The sequence below is a fragment of the Drosophila grimshawi genome, unplaced genomic scaffold (genome assembly GCF_018153295.1).
Source record: "Drosophila grimshawi isolate 15287-2541.00 unplaced genomic scaffold, ASM1815329v1 contig_1377, whole genome shotgun sequence".
Taxonomy (NCBI): Eukaryota; Metazoa; Arthropoda; class Insecta; order Diptera; family Drosophilidae; genus Drosophila; species Drosophila grimshawi.
The window spans coordinates 14,151,861-14,165,652 of NW_025062900.1; the positions used below are offsets into that span (position 1 = coordinate 14,151,861).

Consider the following 13,792-nt stretch of genomic DNA (forward strand, 5'->3'; position numbering starts at 1 on the left):
ATGCTCAGACCAACGAGCAGTGCGCTCTTTAAATGCACTTCGCAGTTGGCTTTGAAATTGCGCTGCTCCATTCCTGAGCTGCTTATGTGACAAATGAAGGATGTCAAGTTACACATACGCCTCGTTGCACCACTTCATAAATAGCAAATGCGCTAAGTTGGCTCAAGTGTGAGTTTGTGCAACTATGGCCTTGACTTTTATGCATGTGCAGTAGAGACTCTCTCTTTCTCTTTTTCTTCCTCTGTCACTCTATCTCTCTCTGCGTATCTTTCTGAACACAAATTTGCATACACAGTAAAATATGTTATATTAAATAAAGTTTCAACTTATGTTTACTGAACATAGTTCTTGTAATTGAATTCTTAATTGAGTTATTTTATTTCGGTTTTTCGTTTTTATTTCATAATCAAATAACAGCACAATTTTTCGAGTAGTTTAAAAGCAAAAAACTAACCTCAGACATAAGTCTAAGTCGAATATTTTCATGGGCTCAAGTTTCTTTTTTTTTCCATTTCATATCAACAATCACAATTTAAGTTCAGAAATAAATAAGGCCTGCCAGAGATATTTTAAAACATAAATACTTAAATGCTTGTAAAGTGAACTTGAAAAAGACTTTCGGTAGTTCAACTGACATTGAATGGATTAAGTTTAGCAAATTTTAGAATATTTAATCTCTCACTCACACACTTCTGACTCACTGATAAGTGCTGCTATATATATACATATATAAATATATATATGCTTATATGCTCGCAGCATTTTGCGATTGAATAAATAATGATTAACAATGCAATGATGAAAACTTGCAAAAAGTAATAATAGTAACACAGAAGGCGAAAAAAGTGGAGAAATGTTAAAACATGCCACGCATTTTTATGTTATTTATTGTTTTTATTTCATTTTTCATTTGCAGTTGAGGACGACGATAACTCCAAAGGGGACGTCCCCAGCGTCGACGCAGTTATGCAATCGAGAATATGTTTTGCCAGGCAGCCCAGGGCTGAGCAAATTGTTGCGCGTAAATATTTAACAGTCGCAATGAATTGCGTGCCCAGCAATTGAAATTGAAAGTACAATGCAAATCTAGCCAGCAGATAAACCAGCAAACGAACTATGCAAGTGCCGGCCAACGCGTAAACATTGACAAAAGCGAACAACAACAGTGAAAAAGCAAAAGAAATACGAAAAAATTCGTGAAAGAAAAAAAAAAAAAAAGGAATAACCAGAAATACGCATAAAAACAAATACAAAAATGAATATTAAAATATTTCCGTTGACAGCGGATGCAACGTTGGCGCAGCCACGACGTCGCGTAATGAAACTGCAACGGAAACATAAAATGCCGGAAATATGCTCATGGCTAATTGTTGCCGCTGCCGCCGCCTCGGCCACTTGGCTGACCCTCTCCCGGTCACTGGCTGCCGCACAGGATGACGACGACAGCGAAATGCATCAGCATCATATGGATCTGCTGCTCCATCAGCAACAGCATTCGGATTTCATTATTGGCGAGTCCGAGGAACGGGATCACATAGCACATCACTTGGGTGAGTCCAAATTGCCAATACAGAAAATTAAAGAATATCGAATACTAACTGGCATTCAAATATAAATCTTAATTGTACATAAATTCATGGGAATAAATAAGTAGAGGTTAGCATTTTTGTGGTGACGAATAAATATTTATTTGAAATAATCGCTTTTATTTAATAAACTTTTTCAACCTACCACGAACCGCTTATTAAAAATTAAAATGTTGCCATCATTACTAATTCAACAGTTAATTTACCATCAAAGTTCAAGTCCACAAAATTGGTCTCTTTAAATATTTATATGTTTTAAATGATATTGACACTATTTGTTACAGTTTCTATGTTTAAGCTGTAAGTGTTTGTTTTTAAATTAAAAGGTCAGAATTAACAACAAATCGAATTGACAACATTTCTTAAAAAATATTTGTTTGTTTCTTAGCTAAACTATAAATGATACCAGCTGAGTATTGCACTTAGGATTCAATCCTTCACTAACTTAGCTGTATAAAGGTGTCTTAAGGCACGAGTAACTCTCATTCGGAGATGAATTCTATCCACGTCAGTTTGTTCCATTTTTGCCACACAGCATAGTTGACACAGAGGGACGGCTTAAGAAAGGCTTTTGGGAGTTATCACGCTCTATTTGTGCTTGCTTTTGCTTAGCGCAAGGTCAACTTGGCGCGGCTGCCAAGTGCAAACAAACTTTTAAGTGTCGCTGCCCACCCCCTCTCTCTCCACTAGCCATCCGGCATCCATCTGTGTGTCACTTGAGCGGAATTATGTGACTGGCAGCCGGCAGAGTTGTTGGAGCAGTCCCAAAAAACAGTTTGGCTCATTGCACACTGAGGGCAGTTTGAAGAACGTGCTTGATTGGGTTTCAGTAGCTATTTAAGTTGGCCCAAAGTTAAGCCGTTCCCAGAATAATTAAAGCGCCCACATGTCGCATGCGTTTTCGTAGTCCTATTCGCATTGTGGCTGCTGTGGTCTGACATCCATTCGCCTGTCGCTCTGCCCAAAATGTGCACACAGACACAGAGACACGCACACTTGTGGCACCCACATGCTAGCCCAGGGAAGCCCGGACCCGTGTTTGTGGCCACTTAAGTTTTCTTTGTCCATGACTTGTGGGCTGTCGCTTCTGCGCCTGCCGCTCCTCCTGCAACTGCTGCTCAACAAGTGGACAACAGTTGACATTGTTGAACAATGTTGAACCGTTCAAAATCCATGTAAATATATATATATATATATAAGTGTGTGTGTGTGTGTGAGTTTGTGTTTTGTGTGTTGCTAAACATGAGAGCATCTACTTAGACCAGTGACTTGTGGGACCCAAAAAAAAGTGATTGACACTCTGATTGATGGCACTTTGGCTCGCTGGGCAGTTTTGGGTTTATGACTTGACTTGTTGACCAAGTTTTTCATTGTGATTGCATTTAAGGCAAAATCTACCAAACTATTTGTCAGCATTTTTTTGTTGTCCTACGAAGAAATTGATATTAAACTGATTTTGACAGATTTTTGTGATTTTCTTAATATTATTGTTCTGAATTATCTTTTAGTGCTCGTTTTATACAACTTTTTTATATAGTTGCAATATTAGTCTAATTAAATAAAATTCAACGTGTGCAGTCAATCGACATCGAGATTTATGAATCAATCATTGATTTCTTATTACATAACTAATTCTAAATAATAAATATTTATTTAATATTACTTATTATGTATGAACTTTGACCACATTTTCTTGGCAATATCACAAAAATATTTATTGTTGTCATACTCGATACATAAAGTTAACTATCAAATATTTTCTTACCAAATTATTGATGCATAATAGCAAAAATAGCGCGCGAAATATAATATTTAATGCTTTATTAATGTATAAAATTAAAAACTTTAGCGATCAACTGTCAAAAACTTATCGCTTAAGCCATTCTTTTCTGTGAGTCTGCCAATGTTTGACTTTTAATAACATTATAATCACGTAGTCAAAACTTTATCGCTTTATCAATTTTTTCTTTCAATGCTTCACGGTACGTGCTCTGGCTGGCATTGTCAAATAAATTTCATGATTTAATTCCTCACCGTTTCTCATTTTCGTAATATTGGTTAGCAACGCCTGTTTTTTTATTTTTTATTTTGGAACACCGGCAATAATTCCCAATGCAGCTCAGCAGTCAGCAATCCTTTGCTGCAATTGTTTGACAATTTTTCAACAATTTCCCAGCTGACTTCAAAATTGTTTGGCGACCCACCACCCCTTCCCATCCTATCACGACAGTCTGACACATTGTTTTTGCTCGTGCGTGTGTCTGTGTGTGGATCTGTGTGAGTGTGTGTGTGTGTGCATTTTTCACACGCTTTTGCGTTGCTGCTGAAAGTATGCAACACTTTTTGCGCTTTACATTGTTTAGCGCTTCGCTCGGCCGAAGGGGCGGATGAGCAACGAGTGGAATAAAAGCAGCAGCAGCAGCAGCAGCAGGAGGGAGGAAGAAAATCACGGCTGGTGTTGGCCTTTTAAGGCGTTTTGTTGCTATTTTGTGGAGTGTGTGCCCCTGTTGTATTTCTCTCTTTGTTTTTTCTTGCTGCTGTAATTTGTATTTTATTTTGTGTGCTCCCCCTGTTTTCATGTTGTGTTGTGTTTTGGTTTTCTTTTTTTGTATTTTCTTTTGGCTGCGCTTTACGGTTGTTGCCTCTTGGCGAATGTTTGGTTTCAACATCATTTTACGTTAGCATCGTTTGTTCGTGTCGCTTTTGAAGTCGCCTTTGTAGTTGTGTTACACACAAAATTTAATTTATCAGCACTCCCAAAACAGATCACAGCTCGCAACTTCTAGCTAGCCACTTTGCATTTGACCTATGGCCATGGCCTCAGGCTGGACTTTTTGAATTTTGTATTAACAACGAAAGCTCGCATTGCGAATGTGTCAGCTAACTGAACGCAAATGGTTTTTGGCCAAGGCAGTTGCTGGTTGGCTTCTAGACAAATACAATGTGATAAGGTTGTAGGAATGGTTAGTATTATTTCAAGCTGCTAACATTTGACCCAAGAGACCGCATTGGGAATGTGTACTGCGCAGTGATGACTAAATTTGAGTCTCCTAATTTGGAAGTTGCTCTATTCACTACCCAGCCATGCTGAATGCATAAAAGTTGACTGGCCAATAACGGGCAACTTTAGTTTGTTACTCGCAAACTTGCAATAAAGTAGTTGAGACTCAGAGAGAGAAAGAGCAGCACGCATCAGTGGTTCTCTAGTCTCTAGTCTCTAGTCTCTGTGCATTTTGTCTGCAATCTCAGCTCACGTTCACATCTGAAAGTTTCATAATCATCTCTAGAGTTTACCGACAAACTTGGCCGAAATGCAAGGCCAATGCAATAGTAGTATATGCCAATTGCTTGAAGCTGTCTAATGGAAAATATCATTTGGGAAGTAGATTATTTGATAATAAATAAAGTTGAAATAGTTTGTTATAAATGAAAATCAAATATCAATTAAACACTACAAAACAACAATTTAATATGAAACCAAATTATTTACCAGCAATTGCATAATTTCGACAATGCACATAGGACCTCGAATTGCATTTTAATCTTTTAGAGCACATTATAAATCAATTTACATGCCCTATTTCAATTATTTAAGTTTCAACTGAGAGCCCAAAGTTTTCATTGTCTAGCTTTAAGCCTTGGGGATGCTTTTAATTTTTAAATTGTCACAGTTTGAGTTGAAGTGCACTTTGGACTAAAAATCTTCCAGCTCCGCCTGCTCGCTTATCTGTGCCTGGAGAGTAGAATGGCATCGGTGCCTGTGTGTGCCGTGTACGTGAGCTGAAAGCTGAAAATACGCTTTGCAGATAATATACATATAAAGCATAAAGTAATTAAATATACTGCAGAGACAAATAAGACAGCATAAAATGGCCAAAAATATTGTGGTTATTTTAAACTAACTCAAACATTATTATATAAATCATTATAGAGACATTCTGTTTGACTATCTGGAGTTGAAGTTTAGATCGGATCAACTTAATGTTTTCAAAGGGATTTCTCATTTCTCATTTTTTCTTCAAGACCCTCTTACCCACCAAAAAAGCACTTGAAAAGAAAACAAACAATAACTCAGCCCCACTTTTTTCAACATGTCGAATGGCTGCGTAATTGTAATCATTAGGCAAACAAAAAAGGGCATTTACAAATTGTAGACAAATTTGCGCAACTTGAAGGCAGTTGCTGACACCTCCACTCGTTTAGGCTGAGTCGTATCCTGGGCATTAAGCTGCTGCTCAGACGATTCAACTACTTAGACGGCAGCCAGGCACTGTCTGCGATGTCTGCGATGCTGGCTAATAAATCATTGAGACTTGACACGAAAATTGGCTTAAATGCGTTGGCATTATGGCCAAAATCAACAGACGACGTCCAGGCGGATCCTAGCTGAACCGTACTTTGGATGCGATAAGAGGAGACGCCGCCTGTCGCAGCAGGTGCGCTTCTTCTCAAAGGGGGGCGCCACAGAATGCGTAAATTAATATGCTCGTGTACTTTTACAAACAGAAAACTCACAGTTGCCCATAAATACCAGATACGGTAGGCCCATGATTTTTCTAAGGCATCTTTATTGTTTTTGTTGCATAATTTTTGCTGAAAGTCGTACATTTTCATTTGCTTTGCTTCCATGTTTTTCACGATATATTAAAGTTGTGTGCCATTTTGGATGCCTTTAACTGTAAGCAGACAGCCACAATGGACTGTGAAAAAGAATTCAAGGCATATTTCTTGGCCCGTTGGCGCAGGCAAAATATCATAATAAATAAATCTACTTTGAATTAGCACCATTTACTTTACATTTATTTTGGCCACCATACAATTTATTGCGTTCAACGCTTCAACGATTTTGCTCTTGTACCGATTTTCGCTTTGGTGTTCCCACAATTTTGGGCACGTGCTTTTTGGCTAATGAAGTTTTGAGGTCTGGCCAACAGAGCCTCTCAAACGAAGTAGCCTGTCCCCAAAAGGTGAGTGCAATCTAGTGGTAAACAGAAATAGCTCAATTTGAAGTATGTTCAGAAGCTTTTGTGGGTTTAATGATAAGGAAATGAATGATGGGTATTGGCTGAATACTTCCTTGTAAGAATTGCGTTTATTTACTTTATACCGTATACATAGGTACATTTTCATATTTTTTGCTTAAAAATACATTAATTTTATGTATATTCGTTATGTGTATACGTATATACATAATTGTTTATTGCCTGCCGACTTATTTATACAATATAGATATGTTTTTCGTTAGCCTCAATATATTTCATCTTTACAGATTGATTCTCTTTGCCCGCCTAGTTAAATGTAAAGTTTGAAATTTTCTAAATATTTACAATTAATTAGTGACTATATTGAATGAGCTAAAGTGCAATAAAATGGATGATCGGTAATCGAAATCTATTTAATCTATTTTTTTAGTTTATTTTTCTAGCCTTTTTTAAACAGTTTTTAGAGCGTAAAAGAATAACTCGCGCTAATATTCAAGATTGCAATCATAATTATTTATCAAACTATAACCAATTCCCAAAGTTCAATGAAGTGTTTAATTAATGCAAGACAATGTAAAAATATTTATCTTCAGAACTTCATTGTCAAACAGTTGAATCCATTTCTCGAAAACATCTACTGCAACATATTTCTGTGTAGAAATTGTAGTCAAATATTCATCAGTATTTCAAAGGCAGTAGAATTGCTGCTCAAAGTTGACTTTGTCACATTTACATTCCAATTTCATTCCCCTATCGCTCTCTCTCATTCTCTATGTCTCTTTCACTATCTCTCTAGGGGCCCACATTTCTCGTTTATTCAAGCGATTGCTATTGATTTTTAGTGCTATTTATTGGCCACCTTGGCATATATTCTGGCTAGTTTTCTGCACGATGACAGCAAACAAAAAATTAAGTTATTTATAAGCACAAAGGCCATGGACTCTAACCAAGGCGTGCACAAATACAAGTCAACAAAGCAAATGAATTGGAATTTGGCATTTTCCAATTGAGTACGATAGCGTCTCAAATGGCAACACATGAAATACAAAATACGAATTGCTAAGCTAAGCGAAAGCCAACCAGAGCATAAATTTGCAATTAATTTTTAAGTTCAACAATTTAGTACTGTTTTCATATTAATAAGCGCCAAACACATGCTTACTATCGGAGCGAAGGAGGGTTAAGGCTTGCTGCACAATACAATAGGGGAAAATGAATTTGCAGTGAGCCAGAAACGAGTTTGGGCAAATGTCACAGCTGTCTTGTAGAGCAAATACATTTTGTGGTTGTCGCACCAACGCACAAAAGTATACAATAAATTCGATTTCACAGGGGGTTGCCAGGCAAGGCATGAAGGTTGTGTGAGTGTGGCGAGGATGGCAAGTGTAGCGAAATATCAAAGGCAACAAAAGCAAAATCAGTTTCTGATGCAGAAGTTAGGCAACAACTATGCGCTCAACTTGGCAGCTCAGCCTGCTTGTAATATTTTGTATTGCATAGTTGCAAACCAGTGGCAAGCCCAAGTTTGCTGTCATATTGTTGCCCCGCCTTGTGGCTCATGTGCAGCCATAGAAAACGCATTCGCAAAGGCCACCAAATGTTGCCAGCAAATGTTACGTGCCACCACGACCACACAGCTCTTTCGTAAGCTCTGAAAAATATTAAAAAAGAGTTGTGAAAGTTTTTTACAAAAACTTTTTTAACGCTTTCTTTCACATTCTTCACGAAGCTTGCCATGACGTAATTTACTAGCCAGTTCAACGTGACCATGAAAATGTGGCAAGCACATCAGCGACCCCTGAACGGCAAGTTGTGCTGATTTGATCCTAACTGATTGGCAATTGAGATGCTGAGTGCTTGACTTTTAGCTCTAAAAAAGACCTTACTAGCAAGTTGTTGAGCAATACAATTTTTCAATAAAGAATAAATTTTTTTAATTTGTCACGCTATATTTTAATTTAAATAAAATAATAAAATATAGGTTAAAAAATCCATAAAATAATATTAAAAATCTAAAATGAATTATATACATATAAATTAATGAGATATTCATGCAAATAAATATAATATAATTAAATCAATTCTTTTCACGCCCTGGAAATTATAAAATGATACGATTGACAAAACTCAGTTGATTTTGCGCCACCTGCGTAAAAACAAAAGCAAGCTAAAATTATTTATTTAAGAAACATCAATCAACTAATTACAGTTTTTCAGTCAGCCAACTGACAATTTAAAGCCAACCAGCCACTAACACCAAATTTCAAACTCAGTGCACAGTTCAATTAAACGCTAATTAAATTAACTGTTAGCTTTATGCGAAATACACGTTCAACTGAAATCATTACAAGCTAATAAAATTCACGTATTCCCAATCCTCCGGAATGCCATATTCTAAACACAGAACGCAATAGCGAAAGTCCATTTGACATTTACCCAGTTGGCCATTTACTAAATATTTTATGATGCGTGCACTGCATTGCATTACCTGTTTGGGGAATATACGGCTGGCTTTGCCCCCAAACCCCCACATTAGTTGGCAGGTTGATGGTTCGTATATTGATTGGTTGATGGCAACTTCATTCACAGCTGCTGCACAAAAGTCAAATGGCGCAATTTGTGCAATTTCATTTTTCGGTGGCGAAAATTACAAGCTACTCGTAAAGAAGGCGTCGAACAATTGGGTTAAAATATTGGAAAAATACATGAAGCGAACACTCATAGTTCCCTTACCCCTGAATCCGCCCTTCTCGTCTCCCCCAGCAACACAAAAGCAGTTCACTGGTTTCAACTATGCCACCAGCAAATGCGGTTGCCAAGTGTGTAGGTGTGTGTGTGTGTGTGTGTGGGTGTGCGTGTGGGTGTGCGTGTGCGGCTTTGAGTTTATTTTTGTTTTTGGCTGTGCAACCTGTATATCTATTTATACAGATGTAAAGCAGCTCAATGCTCAAACCACAAATTGAATTTCCACCAAAGCCAACTAAACTAAAATTAACTATTAAATACCTGTAAATGTTACTCGCTAACATGTTTTGTCTCTTTCTCTTTTGCACAATGCATATCGCTCGCGTTCCCAACTTCTTTCGTCGCCCAAAGCGGAAATGCAAAACCACGAGGAGCTGCTGGAAGACATACGCGACGATACGGCCGTTAATGTGATACCAGAGAAAGGTAAGACGACTTCCCTTCTTACTCCCATTTCGACCATTTCAATTCACATACACCTTCATCTGTATCTACAAGCTGTGAGAACATTTTTAAGTTCTTCCAAGAATGAGTAGGAAAAGTACATTGATTGTTGGCAAAGCGAACTTAAAATGTATGAAATAAAAATATAGATTATTTTGCTCAAATAATAAATAAGTGAAATAAAATCTATCAAGAGATTTTCTTTATAAAACCCAATTAAGTATAATGCAAACTTTTATTAACACTGATTGATTAATAATTTAATAAATATAAATTTCATTTTAAGCTTTTATAAATTCAGTCAGTTAGTATCTATGGTATTGGTGTAATCATGATTACGGTTACCACTTCAATCGAATTACTATTTTGCTTTGGAAAATAAATAATAGATTTCGATGAGCAAAAACAATTGGGTATCTCAAAATATTTTAAATATATTAATATCTCTATTATCATTGGTAAACTAATAACTTTTCCATAATAATGCATAGTTTTGTCCCCTACAATTTTAAAAAACTAAAGTGAATATTCACAGAAGATATTATTCACCTGTCGAATCAAGATTGCAAATTTGTGCATTTTAATTTAAGTTTGCAAAATATTTTTGGAAATATTTACTATGAAAATAGGTTTTTGTTAAACTCCTTTCAGTTTAATAAGCATAGCCTCTCTCCTGTAAGTAAGTAAGAAAATAATTTAAGAAGTCTGTTTTCTTTGCTGGCGTATTTTTTTAGAGCAAATACTCTTCGTTATACGCAAACTTGTTTGCCGTATCGCGTTACTTATCCCAAGCGTCACGTGCTTTTTTCTTGCCCCTCACTCGCGTGTTGCCCCACCGCTCTGCGGCATTAAGTCAGTCGTTGAGTTGGTGTCTGTCTTTAGTTGCTTCAGTCGCGTTTGCTGTTGTCACAGCGTTTTTTCTCGCTTTTAAATTTTATTTATTGTAAATTGTATTTGAAACGTGCTGAGGTTCCATTTCTGCGCCACCCATGCCATGCCAACAAAAATTTCGAGGCAAGAGCTGCTGTTGACTCTAATATGTTTGTATGTGCTGTATTGCCATGTGTGTGTGTGTGTTTGTGTGTGTGCTTATGCGTGTGGTTGTGTGTGTGTGTATCGTGCAACTTAATAGAGTTGTTTAGCATTTAAATAGCGCCATTTGCCGTTGTTGTTGTTGTTGTGCTTATTAAGTTAAAATGCCGAGTCGCGTTGAGTTGACTTAATAAAGTGAGCTTAAAGTTGAATTTAGCAAAGAGGAACAAAAATGCGCCCAGTGGGCTTATGAGAATGCGGCCTAAAACCACTCAACGATAAGCCAAAGTGGTTGCATAACTGTATTTTATAGTACAAATAAAGACTGATATGATATGAGTGGCTAAATGAATGCATGTGTGCACTGCATAAATAACAAGAAAATAAAGCAATTGCAATATCAAGAAAAGCTTTGTTTAAAAATCGTTGCTCCAAAGAATGTATAATAAATGTATAAATTAACACTGGTTAAGTAAATTAAGCCAATCAAAATGGATTGAAATGAGGGTGACAATTTGTATACGTATTTTATTTCGCCTATCAGCAGCATAGATAAAAAAATAAGCTTTGTGACAACAGAGCCCATTCTCATAACTGCTCACATCATATATTGCTATGTAATGCATTTTTGACAGATAAGATTACAATTACAAAAATCCATAAGCCGACACCTCAGATGGCTTACACAAATGGCGCGTATACTTTCCAAAACTCAGCAACTAAGCCACTTCAAGCTGCCTACACAAGCAAAATCTGCATGTTTTGTTCTTTCATAGGGAAAAGGCGAAGAACCACAACAAATATTCAGACCCTGGGGGGGAACTCAAAAACGATTTGCTGTATTCGCATATATCATAAGCATTATGTTAAATACAGAGGCACAAGGGATATGCAGAAGGATGTGCAATAAATCCACTCAAGGCACAAGACATATGCACATTAAATCCTAATTTCATGTGCCCATAAATCCACTAAACAATCACACCCAAGTCTATACCGAATGATGTGCCACAACAAAATATGTAACGAATTTGCGAATTTGCACATATTTACACACGAACGCGCCAAAAAGTATGCCATAAAAATACACGCAACGCTGGAAAGGGGCCGTGGCTCGCAGGGGCGTGGCAGCGGGACAGCGGGGCAGGCACATATCAATATAAACGGAGCCAAATCAAATGAGTTGGCAAAAGGCAACAGAAAGCCATAACAGAATGGTGGGTGCAAAAGAGACAGACGAAGGCAACAGCCGAGTGTGGGTGGCTGGAACGTTAAGCCAGTGCTGGAGTGAAGTGTGGGAGGGGAAGAGGGAACAGGAGCAGGACAGTCTGTGGTAAATTTTTATTGACGCGTCAGGAGCTGGGTAATCGAGCTTATTAGCTCGCACAACAGCAGCGAGCAGAGCGAAATGGGATATTATCACTGTCTATACTTGAGCAATTGGACTCCCTTTTTGCCATTATTATTACCTAGTGGAGCGTACTTCAGGGCATACGAAGCGAAACGATTACCAACTACAAACCAAATCTTGAATACGCTCTGCAATAAATCAGATAAAGGAAATAATACAAAATATATATTATCTATGATAGAGTATAGTATACATTTTTTACCATAAATATTATTCTTATTATATTTATTTACTGTTTAAAAATTAGATCATTGATTAAAATATTCTTTACATGGGTATAAATATAAATTAAATATTCAAAACCATATTTAATGTAATTATATTATTTTAACATGACTATCTAATATTTAACGAATGCTGCTGTCAACAGAAAATTCTTCAAAAATAACAGAGCATTAAGGAATTTATAACACAAAAGTCTAACAAAATAAATAATTTTTGCGTTCAGCATAACCAAAAATTGTATAAGTAATAGAGCAAGTTAAAAGCTTCGTGAATTTCAATTGGCTGACTAATTTGTATGCTTACTTTTTATTACATTCAATATACCCGCTACACCGATTAGTGTATATTAGGCGGCGCAGAATGTGGTGTTTAGCCGGAGATTAGGCGACAATCCGCAACATGACAACACACACACACACACACAAAACAAACAAACCAGCAAACAGCTAAAGAACTGAGCAACATATAAAGTTGTTGTCAGTTGTTGTTTCAAACTTTTGAGCTGTTTACCCCTTGCAAGTGAGATTTACGGCCACATCAATACACATCAAACAAAACATACTCAAGTCGTCGCATCGTCTCTCTCTCTCTTTCTCTCTCTCAATTTGTCTGTCTCCCTCTTCCACTGTCTGTCTTTTCTTATCACATTGTTTACGCATTTTGAGTACGAGATTGTTATGTGTTGATTTGCTCTAACTGACGCGTGCCCCGCATTCATATAAGAAAGCATCTCCAGCCTACGGCTTGGCATTTATATATATATTTTTTGTTTGTTTTCATAACATTCGTGGGAGTATGCGTAACACCAGCTTTGAGGTCTCCTTGGCATGTCAGCGACACAATCACAGACACACCCAACACACCCACCAATAAGAGTCAAATTTGTGTTGTTGGCGTGGGAACTTTTAAAGGTTGCCACTCAAAACCACAAATCTGTTGCATACTTGTGGGCGCGCTTTTAAAGTCAATCCGCGCTTTGTACGCATCCCTTGGCTTTTGAGGGGTAATGCATTGATTGACTGTCTGACTAAAAGTGAATGGCTCACTGGCAAATCTTCCTTTCAAAAAGTTGACCACAGCAAACGATGGTTCTCAGCAGGCAATTACAGCGAGTGTGAGAATTGCATATATCTTTTGGAAAGGTAAATTAATTACTATAGAAAGCAGGCACAGATTAAATACAGATAGTTAATAAATTATTAATCACAATTTATTTGTGATTTGTGTTATATATATTTTTTTATAAATATATAAAATACATTTGTATATTTGATTTTCTGCTGTGAAACATCTATAACATGTGTGTCCGCAGTTCCGTAGCATAAGTCTATTACAAATTGTTCTTTGCCGCCACCAAACATACAAAG

The 13,792-nt window shown here is 37.0% G+C and overlaps 1 protein-coding gene across 1 annotated transcript in view; it reads left to right on the plus strand.

The window, feature by feature from the left end:
- Positions 1-1,236: 1,236 nt before the first annotated feature.
- LOC6562868 (cell adhesion molecule 2) overlaps positions 1,237-13,792 on the plus strand; it is a 33,183-nt gene continuing 20,627 nt past the window's right edge. The window contains exons 1-2 of the mRNA XM_001988164.2: positions 1,237-1,550; positions 9,665-9,739. Coding sequence (XP_001988200.2) covers positions 1,256-1,550; positions 9,665-9,739 — 370 coding nt within the window. The 5' untranslated portion in view covers positions 1,237-1,255. The remainder of the gene's footprint in view (positions 1,551-9,664; positions 9,740-13,792) is intronic.